Below are 25274 nucleotides of genomic sequence, written 5' to 3'. Positions count from 1 at the left end.
TTCTCAAACTTCACACCAGCCAGACCTTGCTCTGGGTCCACAGCAGCAGTGCTGGGGAAGGGGAGGGTTTCCCTCTGCCAGGGGACAGCTGAGCCCCTGGGGCACAAAGTGACGAGGCAAAGCCTGGTGGGGACCAGGGAGCCCTTCCTAGCTGGGAACTTGAACCATGCACCCATCCTCTCCCCCTCATTAACGCTCGGCAAAGGGTTTAATGAGGCGGCTGTGAGAGCTGGGCCGTGCTCTCCTCCCTCAGGGATAAAGCACCATGAGCACCACTGTGAATTCCCTCATTAGCAGCACGTCCCTGGCTCAGGGAACTCATGGAGCACCGAGCACGGTTCTTTGAAGCTGCTGCAGGTGCCAATAAACCCAACCAAGTGCAGGGTGAGGCCCGGAGGTGAGGCCAGGGCTGGGCACTCCAAGGGTCAGGGCGCTGCCTTGGGAGGTGAGCGTGAGCTCAAAGCTGATCTCAACTTTGCTGCAGTGCCTGTTTCTGGAGCCCAAGCCTCGTGACACGCTCTCCGTGCCAAAACGAGCTCTGCAGGCTGCTCCCAGCGCCTGTGTCCACTTCCAGAGGCTCCCCAGAAACCTCACACAGCTCGGCCTGTACTCGCTGCCCCTCCAAATCCACCAAAACCCCTCGGGGAAGAACAGAGGGAGTGCAGGAGGAGGTGGGGGAGAGAGAGGCAGATCTGAGGGCAGGCGCAGAGGGGAGAAGCCCACGCCACTCACTCTCCACGATGGTCTTGCGCCCCGTGCCGTCGTCGTTGATCTGCTGGATGTTGCCGAAGTGGATGTCGCTGTAGAAGATGCGGTTGCTGCCCTTGGAGCCGTAGCGGTAATCGAAGGCCAGGGCAATGACATTCTTCATGTGCTCTGCGTCCTCGAAGGGCTTGATGGGCGCATTGAGGTTGTTCTCATCCGACAGGTGGATGCTCTTGAGGATGGTGCGCTCCGAGTACAGCAGGTAGCCGTCGTAGTCCCGGCAGCTCACGCCGTCGTCCGACAGCATCCCGTGGGCGCAGGCGCACGTCCTCTGCCCGCCGCCGCGGAACAGGCACAGCTGCTGGCAGTCCCCGTTGTTCTGGGCACAGATGTTGGTCCCTGGTGGGGGGACAGGGGAGATTGGGTGAGGGGCTGGGCAGGATGCACCCACCCGGCCACTTTCAGGCACTCGGCACTCCCAGAGGAATGAACAGGCTCAAACCACGACTCCGATGGGGACAGAGTGATCCATCTGTTTCCATCCCCATTCCCCACATGAGGAAATGCCCCTGTGCTCCAATGAGGACAGAGTGATCCATTTGCTTCCATCCCCATTCCCCACGTGAGGAGCTGCCCCCCATGCTCAGACCCACCCTTCTGCCGGGCCCGGTTGAAGACTTTGATGTCCTTGAGCTGCACGCCGATCCCAGTGCGCAGGGACACCGACTCGGTGGCGTTGTCCTTGTTTCCTCTTTTGATGGAGCCGTTGGCGTGAGTCCTGAAGGAGGACAGCGTCACCAAGCGACCAGCACAGGACCCTTCCCCTCCTTGCCATAGCACCCACCAGCTCCCCCCACCCTCCACACAGCCGCCAGCGCCCTTGGCACCTCACCTATCGCTCCAGTAAATGTATTCCTCAAAGACTGACACGGAGAACATGTCCATGTTGTTGCTGGACAGGACAACCTCCCGGTTCTCGCCCGTCTCCAGGTCAATCCGTTCGATCTTGTCTGTCCGGGCGTCGCACCAATACAGCTTCCCATCCTGCAGGGATGAGACAACATCCCAGTTGGCGTGGGGGGCAGCACCGCCCTCCGCACCTCCTGGGGTTCAGACCACCAGGGACAACCCTCCTGAGACTCCGGAGCCCCAAGGAGGGCAAGCATGTCCCCAGCAGCAGGACATGGCCACAGGGGACCTTGGGGACCGGTGCCATCCTCGCAGATGCCAACTGTACCTCGTAGTCCACGGAAATGCCGTTGGGCCAGCTGATGCTGACGTTGACCAGCACCATCCTCTCGGTGCCGTCCAGGCGCGAGCGCTCGATGCGGGGGTATTGCCCCCACTCTGTCCAGAACAGGTACCTGAGGGGACAGCAGGCATGTCACCAGGAGCAGCACTGGCTCTTTCAGTAAAGGACAGATACCACCCCCTTGATGCCCCCACACTGGGGCTTCAGTCCGGACCTTCTCACAGACATCACATGCCCTGCATGTCCATCCCTCCCCAGATCCAAACATCTCTGGTCTCTCTGGGGCTCTGTCCAAAGTTGAAGCCACTAAGGAGGCTCCACTTGGATTTTCTGAGGTGCTGGCACCCACCAGGTCCCAAGGGGTTCCCAGAGAGTTCAGCCCATCAATGAAAGGAGGATTAAATCCAAAGTTTGGACTCCTTGGTGTGGCAGGAGACCTATGAGTCCTTCCCTGCTGTGCCGGGAGCTGTGGGGGGGTCTCACCCTGTGCCCACCCTGCAGGTGATGCCCCTCTTTGGAGCAGTGTCTCACCCTTTCTCTGGATGAACCGTGATGGCCCGTGGCTTGTCCAGCCCCTGCGAGATGACCACATAGCGGAAGGACCCGTTCAGCCTGGCCACCTCGATGACATCAAAGCCCTGGTCCGTCCAGTAGATGTTCCCTGCAGGAGGGGACGGTGAAGCCCCACACAAGCCCCACTGCCCCCCCTGCCCCTGGCTCCAGAGCCCCATCCCACCTGCAATCCAGTCCACAGCGATGCCCTCCACGCGGCCGATGCCGTTGGTCACCACGTCCTCGCGCCACGTCTGGTCCCTCTTAGCTCGGCTGATGGTGCTCAGGCCCATGTCCACCCAGTAAATCGTGTCATTCTCTGAGAGGGACAAGGAGGCAGGAGGGGACGAGTCAGTGACCACCTCTGGTCACTCCAGAATGGTAAAAACCTGCACCCTTGGAGCCCTGAAATCCTCCCTCACCCTGGGGAGGGTGGCATTCCAGGGCAAAGCACTGCCAAAAGGGTGATGGTGATGGCCCCCGTCCCTTGTCCTGTTCCCAGCCCCCCTGTCCTGTCCCCAGCCCTGCATCACCTGCGTGGAAGTCAATTCCCACAGCCAGGGAGGTTCCCGACACCGGCACGAGAGCATCCGACTTGTCGTTGGGGTCCAGGGGGATGCCCCGGATCCCCTCGTGCACCGAGTACAGCAGGAAGGAGCCAACACCTGCAGCACAGGTGCAGGGACAGTCAGACCCATCCCAAAACCCACAGGCCGTCCCTCCACCACGGAAAACGGTGACAGGGGAGGAGCATGAGCCTGGCAGGGCTCTGCAGACCCAGCACAGCCCATGCCAGGGTCCTGCCCTGCTCCAGGGGGGCACGAGTGAAGCCCCTTCCCACCACCCACCACCCCCACCCCGTGCTGGCAAAGGCTCCACAGCGCATCTGGGTCAGGGCAGCACTTGTTATTCAGCCCCTGCCCTGACCCAGATGGTGCAGAGCTCTGCCAAACCCCCCCCCCCCCAAAACCACCCGGAACACTTTGCACACAAACAGCCTTTGAGAGGCCCTGGCAGTGCCCGAGGGGATGGCAGAGGACGCAGTGGGCATGGGAGATCTGCAGAGCGAGGGCTGTGCCTGGCCCTGCTCCCAGTGAGCCCAACCCTCTGCCCACAGCAAGGGTCCCACCTCTCCCTGTGCTCCAGAGGGTTCCACCGTCCCAATCCCTTCCACCGGTGACACCCCTGGTGGCCCCACACTCATCAGGGACAGCCCATGCAAGGGTCTCGCTGCCACCTGAGCCACAACCCCTCCAAGCCCCTCAGTGTCCCTCCGGTGCCCAGCAGTGACGTGGGACACGGAGCAGCGGGCAGGAGCCCATGAGCAGCCAGAACGAGGGGTCAGCAGCTGGGGTGGCCACAGGCATGGCCAGGGCAGCCACGGGGTGGTTCAGGGAGGGGACAGGGACAGGCACACACCTTCACAGGACTGCTGCCCACTCTTGAGGCTGTAGCCTGCAGTGCACATGCAGGAGCGGGAGGTCTCTGAGGTGGGGAGGCACAGCTGCGAGCAGTCCCCGTTGTTTTGGCTGCAGGGGTTGGTGCCAGCTGTGGCAGAGAAAAGGGGGTGAGGGGCTACAGGGGGCAAGGGTGCACCCACCAGGGCTGGGACAGCTGGGGCAGCACCCACACGAGGCGCGAGTGCCCTGCACCAGCCAGCACAGGCTTGGCACGAGGGCGAGGGCAAGGCTTGGGCCAGCTGCCAGGGATGGAGCCACCACGGAGACACTGAGCAGCTGCCCAGCCCCATGGGGGTCTCTGCCCCAGGAGCCCACACCGACCTTGCTGGATGCTCTCATCGTACACCTTCATGTGCATCACCAACGTGGTGCTGTTGCGCAGCACCGTCACCTCCGTCCCGTCCTTCTTGTTGCAGGTGCCCATCCTCTCGGAGGCCTGGTCAGCCCACCACAGCTTGTCCCCTGTGGGGAGAAGGCAGGAAGAACGTGTAGCAGCATTCCTCATCCCCTCCCACCCCAGACGAGGTGGGCAGGAGAGTTTGGGAAGGGGCAGGAGACAGGGGAAGGTGTCCCTCTTTTGGCAGCCCTCACCCATGATGGCCAGGGCGGTGGCCTTGCTCAGCTGGCTCCGCACGGACTCGATCACCTCCAGGTTGCTGCCATCCAGGTCACACCTGTTGATGGTGCCGTTGCCAGAGCTGATCCAGTACAGTTTGCTCTCTGGGTAGTCGATGGCCAGGCCTGAAAAGGACGGGAATGTCACCAGGCTGGTGGCACGCAGGGACCGCCACAGATCAGGAGGTGGGATAGGATGGGACGGGATGGAGAGAGCAGGCAGGTAAGGTCATGGTGACCCAGCACAGGACAGCTGCCAACCCCCCCAGGGAGCCAGGGTGGGGACTTGAGGCTCTGCAGGACAGCAAGGTGAGGTGGGGGATCCTGGGGGCCATGGAGGGGTCCATACCGACAGGTCCCTTCTGGTTGGTGAAGAGGAGCGTGCGGTTGCTGCCATCCATGTTGGCCACACTGATGTTGTCCCCATCTGTCCAGTACAGCTTCCTGCAAGGTGAAGGGACAAAATGAGCAAGGGACCACGATGCCAGTAGCCCCCTGCACCCTCCCAACCTTGCAGAGCCCCTCGTGGCACAGCCTGGGCAGCACCACAGCCCCACGTCCCTACCCAGGAGGGGGCTTGGGAGCTGCCAAAGCCCCGTGCACACCTGGATTGGCACACACAGGTGGGTGCACACTTATCACAGCCTGCTCCTCTTTGCACACGCGTGTACAGACACACAGCACACCCCTCATCTCCTGTGACGCTGCTCCCACACGCTGACACGCAGGGACAGCCCCTGTTCTCTCGCCCATCACAGGTGTGCACCGACACACACACACCTGTGCCTCTTTCCCGCCAGCACCACGTCCCCCCAGACTCACCCCCGGAGTGGGTGCACCACCAGGCAGTGAGGCTTGTCCAGCCCCTGGATCACAGCGTTCTTGAAGGAGCCATCCAGCCTGGCCACGTTGATCTGCTTCTTGTTGGCGTCGTAGCTGGTCCAGAAGAGGTTTCTAGAAACCCAATCCACGGAGAGGCCGTGAGCGTTGGGCAGGTCTGCAAGGGAATGGAGATGGCAGCTCGTCAGAAGTGAGGACGGGGCTGGGATGATGCTCAGATGAAGAGGAAGGGCCGATCCCAGGGAGGTGAAGGCTTTGGAGGGTCCCAACTCCACCAACACCAACCTGCAGAGACGACGGTCTCCACGCCGGTGCCGTTGATGAAGGCTCTCTTGATGGTCTGGGTGCGGACATCTGACCAGTAAATGCGCTGCTCCAGAGCGTCGTAATCCACCACGGTGACGTTGTCGATGTCGGGCACGGTGAAGGAGATGATGTAGTTGTAGTAGGGGTTGTCAATGTCCACGCCCCGGATCTCCATCTGCCGTGCGTACAGCAGGAACTTCTTAAACTCTGCGAGGAGAAGAAGGGAAGCGGTGGGATCTCAGCTCCAGAGCACCCCTGGGGTAGGATCTCAGCTCCAGAGCACCCCCGGGGTGGGATCTCAGTTCCAGAGCACCCCCTCACCCCCCTGCCAGCTCCCCAGGCAGACCCCTACCATAGCAGGTGGTGTTGTCCTTGTCCAGCTTCATGAGGTGGGGGCAGGCACAGGACAGGGTGCGGTTGTAGTTGATGAGGCAGAGGTGGGAACACGGCCCTTTGCCCCCGTTGGCTTCGCAGGGATTAGGAGCTGCAAAGGGGACAGGACTCAGCGACACCCCAGCCTTGGGGACACCCACCCAGGAGACCCCAAGAGCTGCTGGCCTGCCCCATCAAGCACCACCCTCATCACCTGATGGGGCAAAGGGGCAGCCACAAGGATGAGAGCAGCATCCACCTGCTGCTCCAAGGGGCTGTGGGCTTAGACCAAGTGCCAGTGCCACCCCCTGTTGTCCCCCCACCCCGTCCCCCCACCTGCACTCCCCCAGCCTCACCCAGGGGCTGCCGGGAGGGGTGATACACCTGCAGGTCAAAGGGCTGCGTGTTGGTCCTCTGCACCACGGTCACGTTGTGCCCCGTCCACTTGTTGGCCTTGGCCAAGGTGTTGGTGCGCCAGTCGGTCCAGTACACCTCCCCCCCGTACAGGGTGACAGCGAAGGGGTGGGACAGGTACTCGTGTCCCCTCAGCACCTCGATGTGCCCCGTCCCATCATACAGGGCTGAGTAGATGGCGTCCGACCTGTGCCGGGGGGAGATGAGGGCGAGGGAGGTGAGGAGGGGGCACCACGGGGGTCTTTAACCCAACAGCAACAACCAGCAGGGTCTAAGCAGCCATGGTGCAAATCCTGCTGATTTACACCAGGATCCAGAGAGGAGAACACCCAGAGCCAGGGCTGGCACGTGTCGGAGACACAAACAGACCCCACAGCGCGAAGGCTCCTCTCTCCCAGCCCAGCACAACGCTGGAACCAGGGGAAGATCCACACTGGGAGGGACAGAGAGAGGTGTGCTGGCCCTACCTGGCATCGATCCAGAGGATCCTCTTCTCCAGGTAGTCCACAGTGAGCCCGTTGGGCCATCCCCCCGAGCCCGTCTCCTTGTGGATGGTGCGCCGGCCCTCGCCGCTCATGGAGGCGGCCTCGATGCGGGGCAGGCTGGCGTCCCAGTCCGTCCAGAACAGGATCCTGCCAGGAGGAGAGGCTGTGAGCAAGGACAGGAGCCCGTGGCCTCATCCCCCAACACAATCCCACAGGTGCCAGCGTGTCCCGGTGAGCGCAGTCCCCTCCTGCCTCACCCATAGCGAGGGTCCAGGGCGATGGCACGGGGGTGCTCGATGTCCCCGGCCAGCAGCGTGGTCCTCATGGTGCCATCCAGCTTGGCCACCTCGATCTGGTCCAGGTTGCTCTCCACCCAGTAGATGTTGCCAGCGATCCAGTCCACGGCCAGTCCCTCGGGGGTGGCCAGGCCGTACTGTATCACCACCTCGAAGCTGGTCAGGGCTGTGGGGCACAAGGTGAGGGCTCAGGCTGGTGTCCCTTCCCCAGCCCAGCCAGCACCACCACCCCCGTGTCCCCAACAGCTCCACACAGCCCAGCTGGGGCTGATCGTGAGGGGATGTGTCCACCCCAAACAGGGCCTGAACCACCCCTGTCCATGGTCCAAACCCCAAAGGGCTCAGCACACCCTATCCATGTCCCAGACCCCAAAGAGCTCAGCCCCCATCCATGTCCCAGACCCCAAAGAGCTCAGCCCCCATCCAAGTCCCAGACCCCAAAGGGCTCAGCCCCCATCCAAGTCCCAGACTCCAAAGGGCTCAGCCCCCATCCATGTCCCAGACCCCAAAGAGCTCAGCCCCCATCCATAATCCAGACCCCAAAGGGCTCAGCCCCCATCCATGTCCCAGACCCCAAAGAGCTCAGCCCCCATCCATGTCCCAGACCCCAAAGGGCTCAGCCCCCATCCCTAGTCCTGCCACTGGGCCCCTGTGGGAGCAGCACTGATGGGGAGGGTGTCCTCTCTGTGCCCAGCTGCTGGGCTGCAATTACCAGCAGGGAAGTGATGGGAATGCTAATTAACTGCTGCATAATGAGAGCAGAGCAGGATCACTATCGGGGCTACGGGCTTCAGCTGCTGCATCACCGTGGGGTGCCACAGAATCACTGACCCCCACACTTGCACCCCTGCTTTCCCTGCAACCCCCAGCTCCCCCAACCCAAGGCTCCTCACCGCCGTTCTCCAGCAGCTTTCCCCTGTAGATCTTGTCCTCCACCACGTCGGTCCAGTACAGGGAGCTCTGGTTGAGGTGGAAGTCCAGGGCGATGGTGTTGCGCAGCCCGGGCACCAGGACGCTGTAGTCCCCTCGGTGCAGGTCGATGCGCCGGATCTCGTGGCGGTTGGAGAAGATGATGAACGGCTTAAAAGGGTCTGGGGGAAGCAGGGCAGGGTCAGGGACAAGGCAGGGGGCAGTGCACCAAGCTACTGCCAGCACAGATCCCACCATCACCCAGCCGTGTCCATCAGCACAACCCCCAGCTCCACGAGAGGACGAACTCCCTGAGGCAGCTGGGGGGCTGCTACCAGTCCCTGGTGCCCCCCGAAACACACCCAGGCTGCGGCAGCTCTCTCCATCGGGTTCCAGCATCCAGCCCTCGTAGCAGGAGCACTTGACATTGTACTTGTCCTGCTCGCACTTCTGGCTGCACTTGAGGTGCTTGGCGCAGTAGCTCTGGATCTGGCAGGTCTTGTTGTCAGCACCCAGCTCCATGCCCAGGGGACAGGAGCACACGATGCCCTCGCCAGGGGCCACCGTGCAGTTGTGGCTGCAGCCGCCGTTGTTGAGGGAACACTGGTCTGCGGGGACAGGACACGGTTGTCACCTCCTCGTCCCACTCTCGGGTCACCCCGTGTCCCCACGCCCGGTCCCGCGCTCACCGCAGAGCTCGCCCTCGTCGGAGCCGTCGCCGCAGTCGTCGGAGCCGTCGCAGAGCTTCTCGGGGGGCAGGCAGATGGAGGTGTTGTTGGCACAGGTGTGAGAGGGGGGTTTGCACACCAGGGACTCGCAGTTCTCCTCGTCAGAGTTGTCCTCGCAGTCGCTGTCCCCGTCACAGACCCAGGCCTTGCTGATGCACCGGGCTGACGGGGAGGGGACCAGAAGGGACGTTATTCCAGGCACTTCCAGATGTTATCCCATGCACGGGGGACACGGGGGTGGTTGAGTAGCTCAGGGCTCCCCAAAAGTTGGACCAGAGCTGGCCCAGATGGGACGGGTCAGGGAGGGCCTGGGGGCTCAGAAGGTCAGCCCCAGAACTGGTGTCCCTCCACCTTTGTCCCCAACCCAGCAAAGTGTGTCCCAGCCCCTTCCTCAGAGAAGAGCAGAAGGGGTCTGAGGATGACACCATCCATCAGGATCACAGTTCACGGGTTGGCCGCCTGTGCTTCCCCATTATCCCAGCCCCGAGGACAGCCCAGCACGCCCAGCTGGGATCCCCTGTCCCCTGCTCTCACCCGAGTCCTTGCAGCCGAATTTGACGTTGGGGTCGCAGACGTGGGTGACGCCCTCGCAGTTCTTCTCGTCGCTGGAGTCCATGCAGTCCGTGTCACCGTCGCAGCGCCAGCGCATGGGGATGCACAGCCCGTCCAGCCTGCACTGGAACTCGTCCGTGTGGCAGCCCCCGGGCGGGCGCGTGGCTGTGGGGAGGGCACTGCTCACTGCCCGCACCCCATGGAGCTGGAAGGCTCCAGAAATGGGGGGGGACCAGGCACTCAGCCAGCAGGGAAACAGCTGGACGCACCCAGAGCCACAGGAGCGGGATCTGGGCACCGAGAAGGCTGCAGAATTCCCTGCCTGGAAGCAGGGCGGCTCTGCCTTTGGCTCTTTGGCCAACGGCTGCGGTTGGGGGGGTCCCTGCCACGTGCTGGGGCTCACCCTGGTTGGTGCAGTTGGCGTGGGTCTCGTCGCTGTAGTCGCCGCAGTCGTTGTCCCCGTCGCAGGTCCAGTGCACGGGGATGCAGCGCCCGCTGTTGCATTTGAACTGGTTGCTGGAGCAGGAGTGGCTGCAGCCGGCCTCGTCGCTGTTGTCCCCGCAGTCGTTGTCTGGAGAGGGAAAGGGGGGGCGGGCAGGGGGGTCAGCAGGAGCCCGGCCAGGAGGGGGCTGGCAGGAGGGAGGACAGCAGAGACCCCTCGCCGGGGGAAGCGGGGAACGGCAGGGACCGGGCAGGCCACGCCGCAGACGGGACGTGGGGTGACAGCAGCCCCACGGCGCTGGCGGTGGAGTGGGACCCCCGCCATGGGCTGGAGACCCCCGGCCCTCCCACCCCACAGCACCAGCAGCACACAGAGAAAATGAAACACAGAAACTGCATAGATCAGCCATGAACCTGGGGGGCCCTGGGCTCCACTCTGGGGGGAGCAGGGCTGGGAGACGGGTGCTCTTTTTGGGGTGCACCCATGAGGAGCGGGGCTGGGACAGCCAATTGGGGGGTCAGATTGCCTGGAGGAATGCCCCACACCTGCTGTGGGCAGGGGGAGGTTTGGTCTGAGGGTACCTGGACACTGGCAATGCACTCAGCCTGCCTGGCACGGGGGGCCTGGCCTGGGGACCACCACAGGGCTCCACTGTGGATGCCCCACCTGAGACTGGCCCAGGGGATTTGCTTCCTGGCACCTCAGGATGGGCACAGGGATGATGGCACTGATGGGGATGATGGCACTGATGGGACAGTGGCACTGATGGGGATGATGGCGCTGATGGGGACAATGGCACTGATGGGGACAGTGGCACTGATGGGACAGTGACACTGATGGAGACAATGGCGCTGATGGGGACAATGGCACTGATGGGGACAGTGGCACTGATGGGACAGTGGCACTGATGGGGACAGTGGCACTGATGGGGATGATGGCACTGATGGGACAGTGGCACTGATGGAGACAATGCCACTGATGGGGATGATGGCACTGATGGGACAGTGACACTGATGGGGACAGTGGCACTGATGGGGATGATGGCACTGATGGGGACAATGGCATTGATGGGGACAGTGGCACTGATGGAGACAATGACACTGGTGGGGATATTGGCACTGATGGGGATGATGGCACTGATGGCACCAGTGGCACTGATGGGGAAGATGGCACTGATGGGGACAATGGCACTGCCAGCTGCCACACGGCCTTGCCAGAAGCTCAGCAACCCCTGACCTCTCCAGTCTCCCACCAAGAGCAGCTTCCCAAGCGGCCCTGCCTGGTGAGCTGGGAGGAGCAGTGGCTCCCTGGCACCTGCCATGTCCCTCCTGCTGCTGGGGAGCAGGGGGTACATTGCTGGAGAGCTGGGGGACATCGCCAGAGGCACAGGGGGCATTGCTGGAGAGGAGGAGGGCATCACCAGAGGCACCAGGGACATTGCCAGAGGCACCAGGGGCATCACCAGAGGCACAGGGGGCATTGCTGGAGAGGAGGAGGGCATCGCCAGAGGCACCAGGGGCATTGCCAGAGGCACAGGGGGCATTGCCAGAGGCACCAGGGGCATTGCCAGAGAGGGCAGGGGGCATCGCCAGAGGCACAGGGGGCATTGCCAGAGGCACCGGGGGCATTGCCAGAGGCACAAGGGGCATTGCCAGAGAGGGCAGGGGGGCATTGCCAGTGTCCAGCAGCAGCCCCCAAGGCTCACAGCCCCCTGGAAGGGGCAGGTCTGGGGGCTCGGGGGGCCAGGTGGGGGTCTGGTGCATGTTGATCTATGCACTAACCGGTAGGCTTTGGACAGTTCTTTTCGTCAGAGCCATCCCCACAATCTTTTTCTGAAACACAGAACCACCAGACAGGAGCGTGGGCACGGTGACAAACACAACACGGCACAGTGACAAACACAGCGGGTGGCACAGAGACACCAGGACACGGACACGGACACACAGAGGCACCGGGCAGCCTGGGAGGCGAGACTAGAAGCAGCAGAGGGTGCTGGGGGAGTGGGGGGCAGCCAGGGTGGGAGTACCCTCGTGGTGCTGGGGCCCCTGGAGAGGCTCAGGGCTGCACGAGGGGCTCTGTGCCACAGCCTGGCTGCCACAGTGGGGGATCCCAGGAGAAGGGACATCCCTTGGCAGGGCCAGCTCCAAGGGAGCTCAGGAGGATTCCAGGGAGAGTCCTGCATCTACAGCTCTGCTCAGCCAGGTACCAGGTCTCGCCTGCTCTGAAGATGGTCATTGTTCCCAACAAGGCAGAGAGGCTCAAAGATTGATGTGAACTTGTGGGAAAGGAAAGCAACCTTGGGGCAAACCCTGTGTCCCAGGCCTGGCCCTGGAAAGATCCAAGGGCAGGTGGGAGCTGGCTGGGAGAGCTCTCCTGCCTTCCCTAGGGATGCAGGACCTGGCTCAGCCCCGCCAGCAGCTCTGGCCATGCCACGCTTGGTTCCAGCACCAGGGCAGGGTTTTGGAAACCTTGCAAAGGATGCCAAGGTCTGGAACAATCCCTGCCAGGTTATTCCTGCAGCTCTCCCTGCCCCAGCACAGCCAAGGGAAATACGGGGCTGGGGGCTGCAGGATGGGCTCAGCTTTGGCTCCCACCTGCTCCCCTTGGGGCCTGAGCTCTGCCCTTCAGCACACGCTGAGAACTGCCCCAAATTGCCAAAACGGGGTCCCTGCCAGGCTGCACCCCAGCCTCGGGTCTCGCCATCCCCTCGGGAGCACGCCGGGGCCGGGTCCTCACCGTTGTCACAGCGCCAGTTGATGTTGATGCAGCGCCCGTTGTTGCAGGTGAACTGCGTCAGGGGGAAGCAGGTCGGGTAGGCTGCAGGGGGAGGGAGAGGCACCGTCAGCACCAAGGGGGACACCTCACGTGCACCCCAACCCCCCCAGTGCTCCCAGTCCCAGCTCACCACACGAGGCAGACTCGTCAGAGCGGTCCCCGCAGTCATCGTCCAGGTCACACGTCCAGGAGATGGGGATGCAGCGGCCGCTGGCGCAGGAGAACTGGTTGGGGGAGCAGGTCCGGGCTGGCCAGGAGGGACAGATGGAGTGTTAGTGGCCCACGGTACCTTGTTTTGCCAGGGGAAGGTGGGGAACAATGCAAAGCCAAGGTGTGGGCACATGTGAGGCTGCAAAGCCTCAGGCTGTGGCTCAGCACGGGCTCTCCTGAGACTCCCTGAGGACAAGGCAGGTGTGGGATTTGCAGGCAGCCCCGACAAGGGAAGAGATGAGAATCTCAACTCTATGTTTCAGAAGGCTGATTTGTTATGTTATGATGTTATATGATATTAAAAATGCTGTACTAAAGCTATACTAAAAAAATAGAAAGATACAGACAGAAGGCTGGACAAGAATAGAATGGGATGAACAACAAAAACCTGACTGTTTTAGAGCCTCAGCACAGTTGGACTAATGATTGATCATCAAGCAAAAACAATTCATATGAGACCAATCAAAGATGCACCTGTTCGTAAACCATCTCCAGACCATGTTCCACAGCCGTCAGACAGTTATTGTTTACATTCCTTTTCTGAGGCTTCTCAGGAGAAAAAAATCCTGGCAAAGGGATTTTCACAAAACATCGCTGTGACAGGCGGGGTCCTCACCTGAGCAGGTGGAGTTGGACTCGTCCTCGTTGTTGCCGCAGTCGTTGTCGCCGTCGCAGAGCCAGCGGTTGGGGATGCAGCGGTTGTTCTTGCACTTGAAGCGGTCTGAAGGGCAGGTGTGCTGGTCTGTGAGGGGGAAACCACACTCAGGACCTGCCCCTCGTGCCACCCCATCCCTCCAACAAAGAGAAAAACTGGGACAGAAAAGGGCTGGAGCCTCCGACTTCCATCAGAATCTCAACCAACATTTTCCTCCTGTATCTCCTCCTCTCCTCGAGTTGGAGAGGGGACAGAGGGGTCCTGGCTACCTGACCCTTCCCCAACCACATCTGGAGGAGCCTTAGCCCAAACCCCACGGCACGGGAGGGGGGTCACGCACGGCAGAGCTCGGGGGCTTCGTCGCTGTTGTCCAGGCAGTCGTTGTCCCCGTCGCACTTCCAGCGCTCCTGGATGCAGCGGTTGTTCTTGCAGGCGAACTCCCCGGGCTGGCACTGCGGCGGGGGGATGTAGGACGGGTTGGCTGCCAAGGGGAAAGCACAGGCAGGATTTTAACCAGGCGACCGAGCGCAGCTTCCCATGGGGAGAGTCCCCACGAGGGTCCCAGCTTACCCTGGCAGGTGACAGAGTCCGAGCCCAGGATCTGGTCCTCGGCACAGGCGCACTGACGGCCCCGGGGGGTGGCCAGGCACAGGCTGCTGCAGCCCCCGTTGTTGACACGGCATTTGTTGGAGCCCACTGTGGAGGCAAAGGGGTGAGGAGGTGGCACCTCAGTGCCCAGGGACCCCTGCAGACCCACGGGGGTACCGGGAGCCCCTGGCCCCCTGGAATCCCTCAATAGCAGCCACAGCTGGAAACTGCTGGAAACACCAGGTGAGGCAGTGGGGACCCCTCAGGGGACACAGAGCCCGACGGATTTAGGGTGGGAAAAAGAGGGAAATGAACAACAGGGAAGAAAAACAAGGAGCGTGGGGCTGGCTAAAAGGAAACAAAAAGAGGTGGGGGGGGGCTGCTTAGGAAGCTCAGATTTGCCCCCAGCCCCTCATGCCCTCGCACCTTGCTGCTGCTGCGCGTCGTACATGCGGATCTCGAAGATGGGCGGGCGCTCGTTGCGCAGCAGGCTCACGGCCTTGGAGGCCTGGTCCAGCCGGTAGATGCTGCCGCTGCGGTACTCGGTCCAGAAGAGAAAGTTGCTGTAGTGGCACAGCCCGAAGGCGTGGTTCAGCTCCGGGCCCTCATACACGATCTGTGGGTGCGGGGGAGAGGAAAGGATCCGTCAGCTGGGATGGGCACTCAGGGACAGGGACAGGGACAGGGTGATGGAAGGGAGAGCAGAGAGGCCACGGCTCAGCTGCCCCAGCGCTGTGGGTGATCCCCAGGCCCACAGGACCCCCACTCGCCTTCCTCTCGGTGCCATTGAGATAAACCATCTCGATGCGGTCGTAGAAAGCGTCCACCCAGTAGAGGATCTTGGCTGGGATGTCCAGGCTCAGCCCGTTGGGCCACAGCACGGTCTTGGAGGTGATGAAGATGTTGCGGTTGGAACCATCCATCCAAGCCCTCTCGATCTTGCCCCTCTTGCTGTCCTTGGGATCCTCCTCCCAGTCCGTCCAGTACATCCACCTGCCACGGACATTAAGCTGAGCCCCGGCCTGGCCACCACAGCTTGTGACAAGACCCAACCACGTCCCCGTGGTCCCACCAGACAGCCCTGCCCACCCGGGCACCCGCACCCATTCAGGGGGTCCACCACGATGGCGCGGGGGTGCGTCATCTTCCCCTCGATCAGCGTCTTCCGTGTCTGGGCGGCCTTTTCCAGCCGTGCCACACTGATGGTCTTCTTGGGGCCATCATCTGTCCAGTACAGGTTGTTCCCCATCCAGTCCACAGCGATCCCCTCCACATTGTGGATGCCTTTGGGGGAAAAGCAGAGAGTGGGTTCGTCACCACTAGAAGGTGAAAAGTGGAAGCAACAGCCCCAAAGGTGCCTGATCCTGACCCAGACTGAGGGGGATGATGGACACCCAGCCCCACGGGAAAGTCTGCTAGAGCTGCTCTTCGAACAGAGAGAATTTTATGAAATGCTAAATATACCAAAAATTCGGACCACAGGCATGTCAAGTGGGATCACCCTGAGCTAACAGATGTTTGAATATTCTGGTGTTAAGCTCCCCGTATCTCAGACAGGCGTAATTGTATTATCCCTCCTGCAAGGCCAGGCCACGCACCGTCCTTCAGGATGGTCTCCCGCTCCGTGCCATCGATCTTCTGCCGCCCGATGAGGTAGCTGGTGGTGTCAGCAAAGTAGATGAAGCCGGTCTCGGCGTGGAAGTCCAGGGCCCGGGGGTTCATGAGGTTCTCGATGGGGATCATGTGCTCATCCGGCACCTTGGCACCCATGTCCATCCCACGGATGATGCCGGGACGCCCCTTCCCGTACACCAGGAACAGCTCGTGCTCGGGCTCTGTGGGCAGACAGGGACAGCCGTGGCCGCCAGCAGTGCCATGGCGGTGGCACCGGGGCTGTTGTGGGGTCACACAGAGCCCGTGGCTCCAGCCCTTCGCCCCCCCGGATTCCCCAGCACTCACTTTTGCAGGATTTCCCGTCGCTGCCCAGGCTGAACCCGGAGCGGCAGCGGCAGGTCCGGCTCTTGTGGCTGTTCCCGAGCAGGCAGATGTCCGAGCAGCCTCCCGGCTTCCCAAACTGATCTGGCTCGCAGGCGTGGCTCCTCACTGCAACACAGAGAGGGGCTGCGGCTGCTGGGGACACTGGGGGGACACGGAGCACGGGGGGGACAGGGACACTGGGGGGACAGGGAGCACAGGGGGGACAGAGAGCATGGAGGGGACAGGGAGCACGGGGGGACACAGGGAGCACAGGGGGACAGGGAGCATGGGGGGGACAGAGAGCATGGAGGGGACAGGGACACTGGGGGGACAGGGACACTGGGGGGACAGGGAGCATGGGGTACAGGGAGCACAGGGGGACAGGGAGCATGGGGGGGACAGAGAGCATGGAGGGGACAGGGAGCACGGAGGGGACAGGGACACTGGGGGGACAGGGAGCACAGGGGGGACAGAGAGCATGGAGGGGACAGAGACACTGGGGGGGGAGGGACACTGGGGGGACAGGGACACTGGGGTACAGGGAGCACAGGGGGACAGGGAGCATGGGGGGGACAGAGAGCATGGAGGGGACAGGGAGCACGGGGGGGACAGGGACACTGGGGGGACAGGGAGCACGTGGGGGACACAGGGAGCACAGGGGGACAGGGAGCATGGAGGGGACAGGGACACAGTGGGGACAGGTAGCACAGGGAGGACAGAGACACAGTGGGGATGGGGAGCATGGGGGGACAGGAACACAGTGAGGACAGAGAGCATGGAGGGGACAGGAACACAGGGGGGACAGGAACACAGCGGGGACAGGGAGCACGTGGGGGACAGGGAACACGTGGGGGACAGGGAGCACAAGGAGCACAGGGCTGCAACCGTGGGGACACGGGGATGCTCTCATGGGTCCTCCCTGGGCTGTAGGGCAGCTCATTCCTTCCAGGAACTCCCAGCCAGCCAGGAGCTCACAGCACAGAGATGGGAAAGGACTTTCCCATGGGAAGGATCCCTGGGGAGAAGCCAGCGTGTCCCAGCACACCACCACAGCCACTTGGCCACACTTCCCCATCCTGCTGCACCGGCAGGACAAGCTCTGGGAGCGGGGACAGCCAGCAGCACCCAGAGACCCCTTAATCACACTCCTCCCCCGCTCAGAAATCTCCCGATTAATTTTGGATTCTGGAAAATGCCGAGCAGGCTGCAGACACTAAGAGGATTTATAAGGAGTAAATTGATTAACTGCAGGAAGGTGCTGGGGGGTGGAGCGGGCAGGGAGGGATGCAGGGAGGGGTTGGGGCAGCACTGGAGCCTTTCAGCTCCTTGGAATTCCCTCAGTGCTTGGGAGCACCAGGATGAACATGCTGGAAGTGGGGACAGAGAGTAAGAGGGACCATCAATATTTTAAGATGGCACATTTGCTCCCACATCTCTGTACTCGCCATGATCCATCAAACACATGGCACAGCTCTCACAGGAAGAGACACAGTGCTAGCAGGAAAAGGGGGCGCCCCAGGATGTCCAGCAGCCCCCAGGGCCCTGGGGAGCAGGAACCCCAGAATCCTTGAGGTCAGAAACTACCTCCAAGATCACCGAGTCCAACCTGTGACCAATCCCCACCTCGTCAACCCAACCAGAGCACTGAGTGCCACATCCACTCAACCCTTGGACACCCCAAGAGACGGGGACTTCCAACGCCTGACCACCCTTTCCATGGAAAAACTCTTCCCGAAATCCCACCCGAGCCCCTGGCAGAGGAAGCAGGGAGCTGTAACTCCAAAGTCAGGGTCCCACCTGTGGGCTGGCGCCGCTGGTGGTAGATGTGCAGGGCTCCACCCTTGTCCACCCGTGTCACCACCTGGTACTCGGTGCTGTTGAAGCGGTTGACGCGGATGACGCTGGTTTTCTGCTGGGCGTTGGCATTGTCCGAGTTGGTGGCGTACAGGTAGTTCTCAAAGACGGTCAGCCCGTACAGGTGTTCGATCTGGAAGGCACCAGGTGAGAGCCACAAGGGATTTAGGAGCTGTGAGAGCCACAAGGGATTTAGGAGTTGGTGGTGTACAGGTAGTAAGAGCCACAAGGGATTTAGGAGTTGTGAGAGCCACAAGGGATTCAGGAGTTGTGAGAGCCACAGGGGATTTAGGAGTTGTGAGAGCCACAGGTGATTTAGGAGTTGTGAGAGCCACAAGGGATTCAGGAGTTGTGAGAGCCACAAGGGATTTAGGAGCTGTGAGAGCCACAAGGGATTCAGGAGTTGTGAGAGCCACAGGTGATTTAGGAGTGTGAGAGCCACAAGGGATTTAGGAGCTGTGAGAGCCACAAGGGATTTAGGAGTTGGTGGTGTACAGGTAGTACAGGTAGTGAGAGCCACAAGGGATTTAGGAGTTGTGAGAGCCACAAGGGATTCAGGAGTTGTGAGAGCCACAAGGGATTTAGGAGTTGTGAGAGCCACAGGTGATTTAGGAGTGTGAGAGCCACAAGGGATTTAGGAGTTGTGAGAGCCACAGGTGATTTAGGAGTGTGAGAGCCACAAGGGATTCAGGAGTTGTGAGAGCCACAAGGGATTTAGGAGTTGTGAGAGCCACAAGGGATTTAGGAGTTGGTGGCGTACAGGTAGTGAGAGCCACAAGGGATTTAGGAGCTGTGAGAGCCACAAGGGATTTAGGAGCTGCGAGAGCCACAAGGGATTTAGGAGTTGTGAGAGCCACAAGGGATTTAGGAGCTGTGAGAGCCACAAGGGATTTAGGAGCTGTGAGAGCCACAAGGGATTTAGGAGTTGGTGGTGTACAGGTAGTGAGAGCCACAAGTGATTTAAGAGTGTGAGAGCCACAAGGGATTTAGGAGCTGTGAGAGCCACAAGGGATTTAGGAGTTGGTGGTGTACAGGTAGTGAGAGCCACAAGTGATTTAAGAGTGTGAGAGCCACAAGGGATTTAGGAGCTGTGAGAGCCACAAGGGATTTAGGAGTTGGTGGTGTACAGGTAGTGAGAGCCACAAGGGATTTAGGAGCTGTGAGAGCCACAGGTGATTTAGGAGTGTGAGAGCCACAAGGGATTTAGGAGCTGTGAGAGCCACAGGTGATTTAGGAGTGTGAGAGCCACAAGGGATTTAGGAGCTGTGAGAGCCACAAGGGATTTAGGAGTTGGTGGTGTACAGGTAGTACAGGTAGTGAGAGCCACAAGGGATTCAGGAGTTGTGAGAGCCACAGGTGATTCAGGAGTTGTGAGAGCCACAAGGGATTTAGGAGCTGTGAGAGCCACAAGGGATTCAGGAGTTGTGAGAGCCACAGGTGATTTAGGAGTTGGTGGCGTACAGGTAGTGAGAGCCACAAGTGATTTAAGAGTGTGAGAGCTACAAGGGATTTAGGAGTTGTGAGAGCCACAAGGGATTTAGGAGTTGGTGGCGTACAGGTAGGGAGAGCCACAGGTGATTTAAGAGTGTGAGAGCCACAAGGGATTTAGGAGTTGTGAGAGCCGGGCTCCAGGACACACAAGACCCCCTATCCCACTTGATGGCTCTCATACATCTCCAGCCATCAGTGGGGTCTTGCCCACCAGCGGCACAAGATCATCCTTGGCAGGACCACGCTCAGGGCTCAGCACATTCTTTGCTGGACCACTGAAGTCACAACTGCAGAGCAGCGGCGCCCAGGACACCGAGCTTGGATCCCAAGCCCACTCACCAGGATGCCCTGGATGATGGTGTGCCTGTTCTTGCCCTCGTAGTCCACCACCTCGATGTAGTCCAGGTAGGCATCAGCCCAGTAGACCAGGCGGTTCACCAGGTCCAGGGTGATGCCGTGTGGGAAGACGATCTTGCTGTCCACCAGCTTGGTGCGGTTCTGCCCGTCCATGTCACAGCGCTCCACCTTGGGGATCTGCCCGTAGTCGGTGAAGAACACCTTGCTGTGAGAGAAGAGCAGGGGAGGGAGCTCAGAGCCAGGATGAGATCTGGGAGAGGGAGGATGTGGATGTGTGGATGCCCACAGGGATGGCACAGAGCTCCCAGGAGCTTCAGAAGTGTCGGTGTCACTGGAAGAGGTCCACACGCACACGTGGGGTTGTAGATGTGAAAACACAACCTGAGGCAGCTGCCTGTGCATCCCGGAGCTGTCCTGCCTGTGGTGGCAACTCCCAACACAGCACAGCAGAGCCTGAGATCAGCACTGCCACCACAGAGCCCAGGGGACTTAACTCAGCCAGCTGTGGGGCTTGTCTGCACCAGCCCTGCTCGAGCCTGGAGTCTCTCTCCAGGATTCCCTGTGATAACTGTTGGTTTATATGAAACACTCCTGATTTTCTGCTCGATAACACCAGCTTTTTCCACCCGAGCCAGGAGGGAAGTGCCCATCAGGAGAGCAGCCGGTAAGGGAGGAGTTTTCCTCTCTAGTGGTTACTCTGCTCTGCCCGCCGTGGCCTCGGCCACACCAGGGGCTGGCAGCTGCCACGGGTGCCCTGAGCTGCCCCCATGATTCAGCATCCTGGCATCCCCGTCCTCAGGGCTGTGCAGGAGGCAGTGCCTGGACACATGGGCATGAGGGAGCTGCTCTGGCTGTGCACAGAGCCTCTCCAGCTCCCAAAAGTCTCTCCAGCTCCCAAAAGCTGGGGCAAAGCTGTGCCCACGAGCTGGAAGCAGCAGCGAATCCTGAGCTGGGCCAGGTGTGTCCCACAGGCCTGAGTCCTGCCCAGCTGCTGCCAGGGCGGGCTGGGTGGGAAGCGTCCCTTCAGGGAGGGCTCACAGAGGTACAGGAAACCCCCAGAGGCACAGGCCACGCTCACCGATTGTCCCCAAGGGTGGCGAATTCCCAGGACTCACCCCATGGCTGGGTCCAGAGCGATTCCCTTGGGATTGTACAGCTCCAGGTCCAGCAGTGTGACGCAGGTGTCCCCGTTCTTGTTGCACACGAAGATCCTGTCGTCAATGTCGTCCACGAAGTAGAAGTTGCCCGTGAGCCAGTCGATGGCCATCTGCTCCACATCTGGGCCACGAGAGGGAGGGAGGGGGGGTGAGGCAGGGAGGGACAGAGCCGGGAGCCCCCCAGGATCACAAACACCAGCACAGCCAAGGGATGAGCCCACGGGAGCCAGGAATGCACCGGGACCTGAACCCCTACCAAGGACCTGCCCTGGTCACCCTGCGTGGAGCCACAGGGCACCCGTGGCACCCACAGCACCCACGGCACCCACGGCACCCATGGCAACCCATCCTCTGCTCCCCAGGGAGACCTGCTGCCCCCAGACAAGGCAGAGACATCACACACAACCCGGAGAGCATCCTGCAGGAACACTGGGAATTCACCCTGCAGGAATATTGGGAATTCACCCTGCAGGAATATTGGGAATTCACCCTGCAGGAACACTGGGAATTCACCCTGCAGAAACACTGGGAATTCACCCTGCAGGAACACTGGGAATTCATCCCACAGTAATACTGGGAATTCATCCTGCAGGAACACTGGAATTCATCCTGAAGGAATATTGGGAATTCACCCTGCAGGAATATTGGGAATTGACCCTGCATAAACACTGGGAATTCACCCTGCAGAAACACTGGGAATTCACCCAGCAGGAACACTGGGAATTCATCCTGAAGGAATATTGGGAACTCATTCTGCAGGAACATTGGGAATTCATCCCACAGGAACACTGGGAATTCATCCTGCAGGAATATTGGGAACTCATCCTGCAGGAACACTGGGAATTTATCCTGCAGGAATATTGGGAATTCATCCCACAGGAACACTGGGAATTCATCCCTCAGAAACACTGGGAATTCATCCTGCAGGAATATTGGGAATTCACCCTGCAGGAACACTGGGAATTCATCCCACAGTAATACTGGGAATTCACCCTGCAGGAACACTGGGAATTCATCCTGAAGGAATACTGGGAATTCACCCAGCAGGAACACTGGGAATTCATCCTGAAGGAATATCGGGAATCCACCCCACGGGAATGCCAGCGGGGCAGGGGCAAGCTCTCCACGGTGGCTGCTGGAGAAGGGAGTGGGCAGCAGGGAAGGGGCTCCAACAGCAGCACCAGGGTGGGACACGTGGCAGCGAGGGGGGAAGCGAGGGCAGATCCCGCTGGGCAAGGTGGGAGCAGAGCTAATCCGGAGCTGCAGGGACACCCCGGGGCCCGGAGCAGGTGAGAGGCAGCACCTGGCACTCAGCGTGTGAGTGTTTAATTAAAGCAGTGAAAGCCTGTTAAATCCGATCAACCCAACGTGCCTGAATTCCTGCCTCGCCACCGGGGCGGTGCTCGGCCCCTCCGGAGCCTGCCAGGCCAGAGGCCGGGCTGAGGGGCTGCAGCTCCCGGAGATCCCAAGGGGTTTGGAGAGCTGTCCTTTGGATTAGTGCACACCCAGAGCCTGCATCCCCACCACTGCAGCGGCACAGCCAGCACGGACAGGGTGCAGCAGGGACAGGGGTGCAGCAGCCCTGGTCCGAAGGACCCAGAGGTCAGAGGGACTCAGAAAGCCCTGGAAGAGCAGGGATGGGGCACAATGACTCCCAAGTCCCAGCATCCCAATGCCAGCAGGACCTGGACAGCTCTGGAGGAGCAGGGATGGGGCACAGTGACCCCCCAAGTCCCAGCACCCCAAGGCCAGCAGGACTCAGCAGGACTCAGAAAGCTCTGGAGGAGCAGGGATGGGGCACAGTGACCCCCAAGTCCAAGCACTCCAAGGCCAGCAGGACCTGGACAGCTCTGGAGGAGCAGGGATGGGGCACAGTGACCCCCAAGTCCAAGCACCCCAAGGCCAGCAGGACTCAGAGAGCTCTGGAGGAGCAGAGATGGGGCACAGCAGCCTCCCAGAACCAGCATCCCAATGCCAGCAGGACCTAGACAGCCCTGGAAGAGCAGAGATTGGCCACAGCAGCCCCCCAGCCCCAGCACCCCAAGGTCAGTGAGACCCAGACAGCCCTGGTGGAGCAGGGCCAGACAGCACTGAATTATTAACCAACGCAGGAGCTCAGCAGGGAAAACATGAATCAAGCCAGGAGGTTTTGCAATGCCCCCACCCACCCTGGTCCCGGGGCTCTCTCCTGACTCCATCCCCACCGCCGGGCTGGGATGAGACCCTAGGATGAGCACACGGAGAGTTTGGGGTGCACAAACCCCAACGCCCATCCCGGAGTGACCCAGGGCAGCTCGCCCGGCCCGGCTGCGGCCCTGGGGACGGGGATGGGGACACGGGGATGGGGACACGCAGCCTGTGGTGATGCTGACACTGACCCCCCCCTCCGGAAGGGTGAGGCTGCAGCGCCCGCAGCCACCACCCGGCGAGAGGCAGCTCGTAAAAACAAGTGGAAACAGCCCGAGCCAAGGAATGAGCATCAACCCCCAAACAGGGCTCCCAACGCGCTGCCCAACGTGCCAGGGCTGGCGCAGGGCTCCTGGGGGCTCCTGCTCCAGCCCAGGACCCCCTTGCTGCCGGGGCAAGAGGGGTTTGGGATGAAAACCACCTAAAAATGTACACTGGGGTGCCAAGGGCCACGTTCTCCCCCCGTAGACAGAGTCCTGCTCGGGGGAAGAAGAACCAGTCACCAGCAGCAGCCACCGCCCTCCCCTGCTCCCCACCCAGCACCCCCAAACCCCCCCTGTGACGTGGGGAGGGGGCGGCAGGGCCCTGCCGGGGCGAGAAACGCTTGAGCGAAGGGATGTGCAAGAATTCCCCAAAAAAAAGCAGGTCTTGGCTGGCGCCTGCGTGGCTGAGTCAGAGTCACAGGACCGGGGGAGCGATCCAAGCAGGGGCGGACGGGGAGCGTTGGCAGAGCGGCTCGGGGGCCCTCGCCCCCCAACCCCACGGCTGCAGACCCCCGGAATCTCCTCCTCGAGAGGGTCCAACCATCTCTGCGCCATCGCCAGAGCCCCTTTCCCGTTCTCCGGCCTCTCCCTCCGGAGCTGGAGCTGAGTCCAGCCCAACGCTCGAAGAGGAATCCAAAGGGAAAACGGCCAAAACGAGCCACAGGCTCCCAGCCCCACGCTGCCCTCACACCCACCCCGCCACAGCCCGGGGGAGCAGAGGGTCCTGGGCCACTTGGGGGTCTCCAGACAGGCCCCAGCTCCGAGCAGGGCAGCCCAGAGCCGGGGGGCTGGGGGTGACGCAAGCACTTGCTCCTCTCCCCGGCTTTATTTTTGCAGCTGGAAAGCATTACCCTCCTCAAAGGCTTTTGTTTTCCAGCTTTGCTCCTTCTCTCCCCTGCTCACTATCCTCCCCTCTCCTTCGCAGGACTCACTTTTTATTCCTTTATTATTACCACTGTTGTTGCTATCATCATCATTGTAATTTTCATCATCATCATCATCATCATCATCATCATCATCATTATTATTATTATTATTATTATTATTATTATTTTCATCTCTTTCTTGTAGCCTCAGCTAAACCTGGATTTCCTCTTGAACTTCTGGTGCAAGCTAATTTAGAAAACATCTATTTTTAAACCCTGGCGTTGGCCTGCAGAAACTTTAGCCCCCCCCCCACTCCTTCTCAATTTTTGGAGAGGGGGGTGGGCACAGAATCTCCCCCCCACAAGAATGGGTGCCCAGGGTTGGTACCACGGCCACCCCTGACCATAAAACACCCTTTGCACCCATCCGAGGGGACCAGCAGCGATGCCCCCGTGCCCTGGAGGGGTCGTAGGTGATTTCCATGGAGAATCCCGGGGGCAGAGACCACCCCCCCGTCCCTCCCTCCCACAGCCCCCCCTCGGGTGCCTCTCCCCACCGATCCCCATCCTGGAATCAATCCTCTCCTTGCTCAACCTCGGCGGGGCGTTGCGGGCGATTGCGACACGCCGAGCTCGTTTCCCAAGATTTATTTATTTGAGAGCCTTTGGAAGGGAGCTGGTGGGGGCAGAGAGCAGGGAATGTCGGCTTTCCCGAGGCTCTTCCTGGGACAGGCGGCCAAAAAAACCTCACAGGGATGGGGACGGGGTCCAGGCAGCCCCACTCGGGGGGGAGGTGGCCTTGCCAGCAGGGAGGGCAGATGGAGGGAGGATGGAGGATGAGGGAACTTCATTAGAGTTGCTCAACACGGGCGGGTTGGCAACTTCAGCAAACCCCAAAAGCCACCCTCACAGATGTTTCCTGGTTTCACGCCCGCCAGGGCCCGAGTGATCCCCACCGAGCTGCTC

At 60.9% G+C, this 25274-nt stretch overlaps 1 protein-coding gene across 1 annotated transcript in view; it reads right to left on the bottom strand.

The window, feature by feature from the left end:
* Positions 1-21124, bottom strand: part of LOC119712662 (low-density lipoprotein receptor-related protein 1) — a 45386-nt gene extending 24262 nt beyond the window's left edge. The window contains exons 1-35 of the mRNA XM_038164176.1: positions 20951-21124; positions 19818-20040; positions 17931-18120; positions 16116-16259; positions 15755-15991; positions 15260-15440; positions 14927-15149; positions 14583-14772; positions 14139-14264; positions 13909-14049; positions 13530-13655; positions 12834-12950; positions 12665-12745; positions 9890-10057; positions 9469-9651; positions 8896-9096; positions 8569-8814; positions 8191-8388; positions 7259-7463; positions 6984-7148; positions 6459-6703; positions 6083-6214; positions 5710-5937; positions 5407-5581; positions 4934-5028; positions 4561-4710; positions 4291-4431; positions 3929-4057; positions 3043-3174; positions 2694-2828; positions 2489-2618; positions 1943-2069; positions 1598-1749; positions 1359-1483; positions 733-1104 (exon numbers count right to left, since the gene is read on the bottom strand). Of these exons, the coding sequence (XP_038020104.1) occupies positions 733-1104; positions 1359-1483; positions 1598-1749; positions 1943-2069; positions 2489-2618; positions 2694-2828; positions 3043-3174; positions 3929-4057; positions 4291-4431; positions 4561-4710; positions 4934-5028; positions 5407-5581; positions 5710-5937; positions 6083-6214; positions 6459-6703; positions 6984-7148; positions 7259-7463; positions 8191-8388; positions 8569-8814; positions 8896-9096; positions 9469-9651; positions 9890-10057; positions 12665-12745; positions 12834-12950; positions 13530-13655; positions 13909-14049; positions 14139-14264; positions 14583-14772; positions 14927-15149; positions 15260-15440; positions 15755-15991; positions 16116-16259; positions 17931-18120; positions 19818-20040; positions 20951-21102 (5965 nt within the window). The 5' untranslated portion in view covers positions 21103-21124. The remainder of the gene's footprint in view (positions 1-732; positions 1105-1358; positions 1484-1597; positions 1750-1942; positions 2070-2488; positions 2619-2693; positions 2829-3042; positions 3175-3928; positions 4058-4290; positions 4432-4560; positions 4711-4933; positions 5029-5406; positions 5582-5709; positions 5938-6082; positions 6215-6458; positions 6704-6983; positions 7149-7258; positions 7464-8190; positions 8389-8568; positions 8815-8895; positions 9097-9468; positions 9652-9889; positions 10058-12664; positions 12746-12833; positions 12951-13529; positions 13656-13908; positions 14050-14138; positions 14265-14582; positions 14773-14926; positions 15150-15259; positions 15441-15754; positions 15992-16115; positions 16260-17930; positions 18121-19817; positions 20041-20950) is intronic.
* Between the last annotated feature and the right edge of the window lie 4150 nt (positions 21125-25274).

Source organism: Motacilla alba, chromosome 29, assembly GCF_015832195.1.
Source record: "Motacilla alba alba isolate MOTALB_02 chromosome 29, Motacilla_alba_V1.0_pri, whole genome shotgun sequence".
Lineage (NCBI taxonomy): Eukaryota > Metazoa > Chordata > Aves > Passeriformes > Motacillidae > Motacilla > Motacilla alba.
The sequence above is the reverse complement of the archived record's forward strand: the minus strand, read 5'-3'. Positions and strand labels throughout refer to the sequence as shown.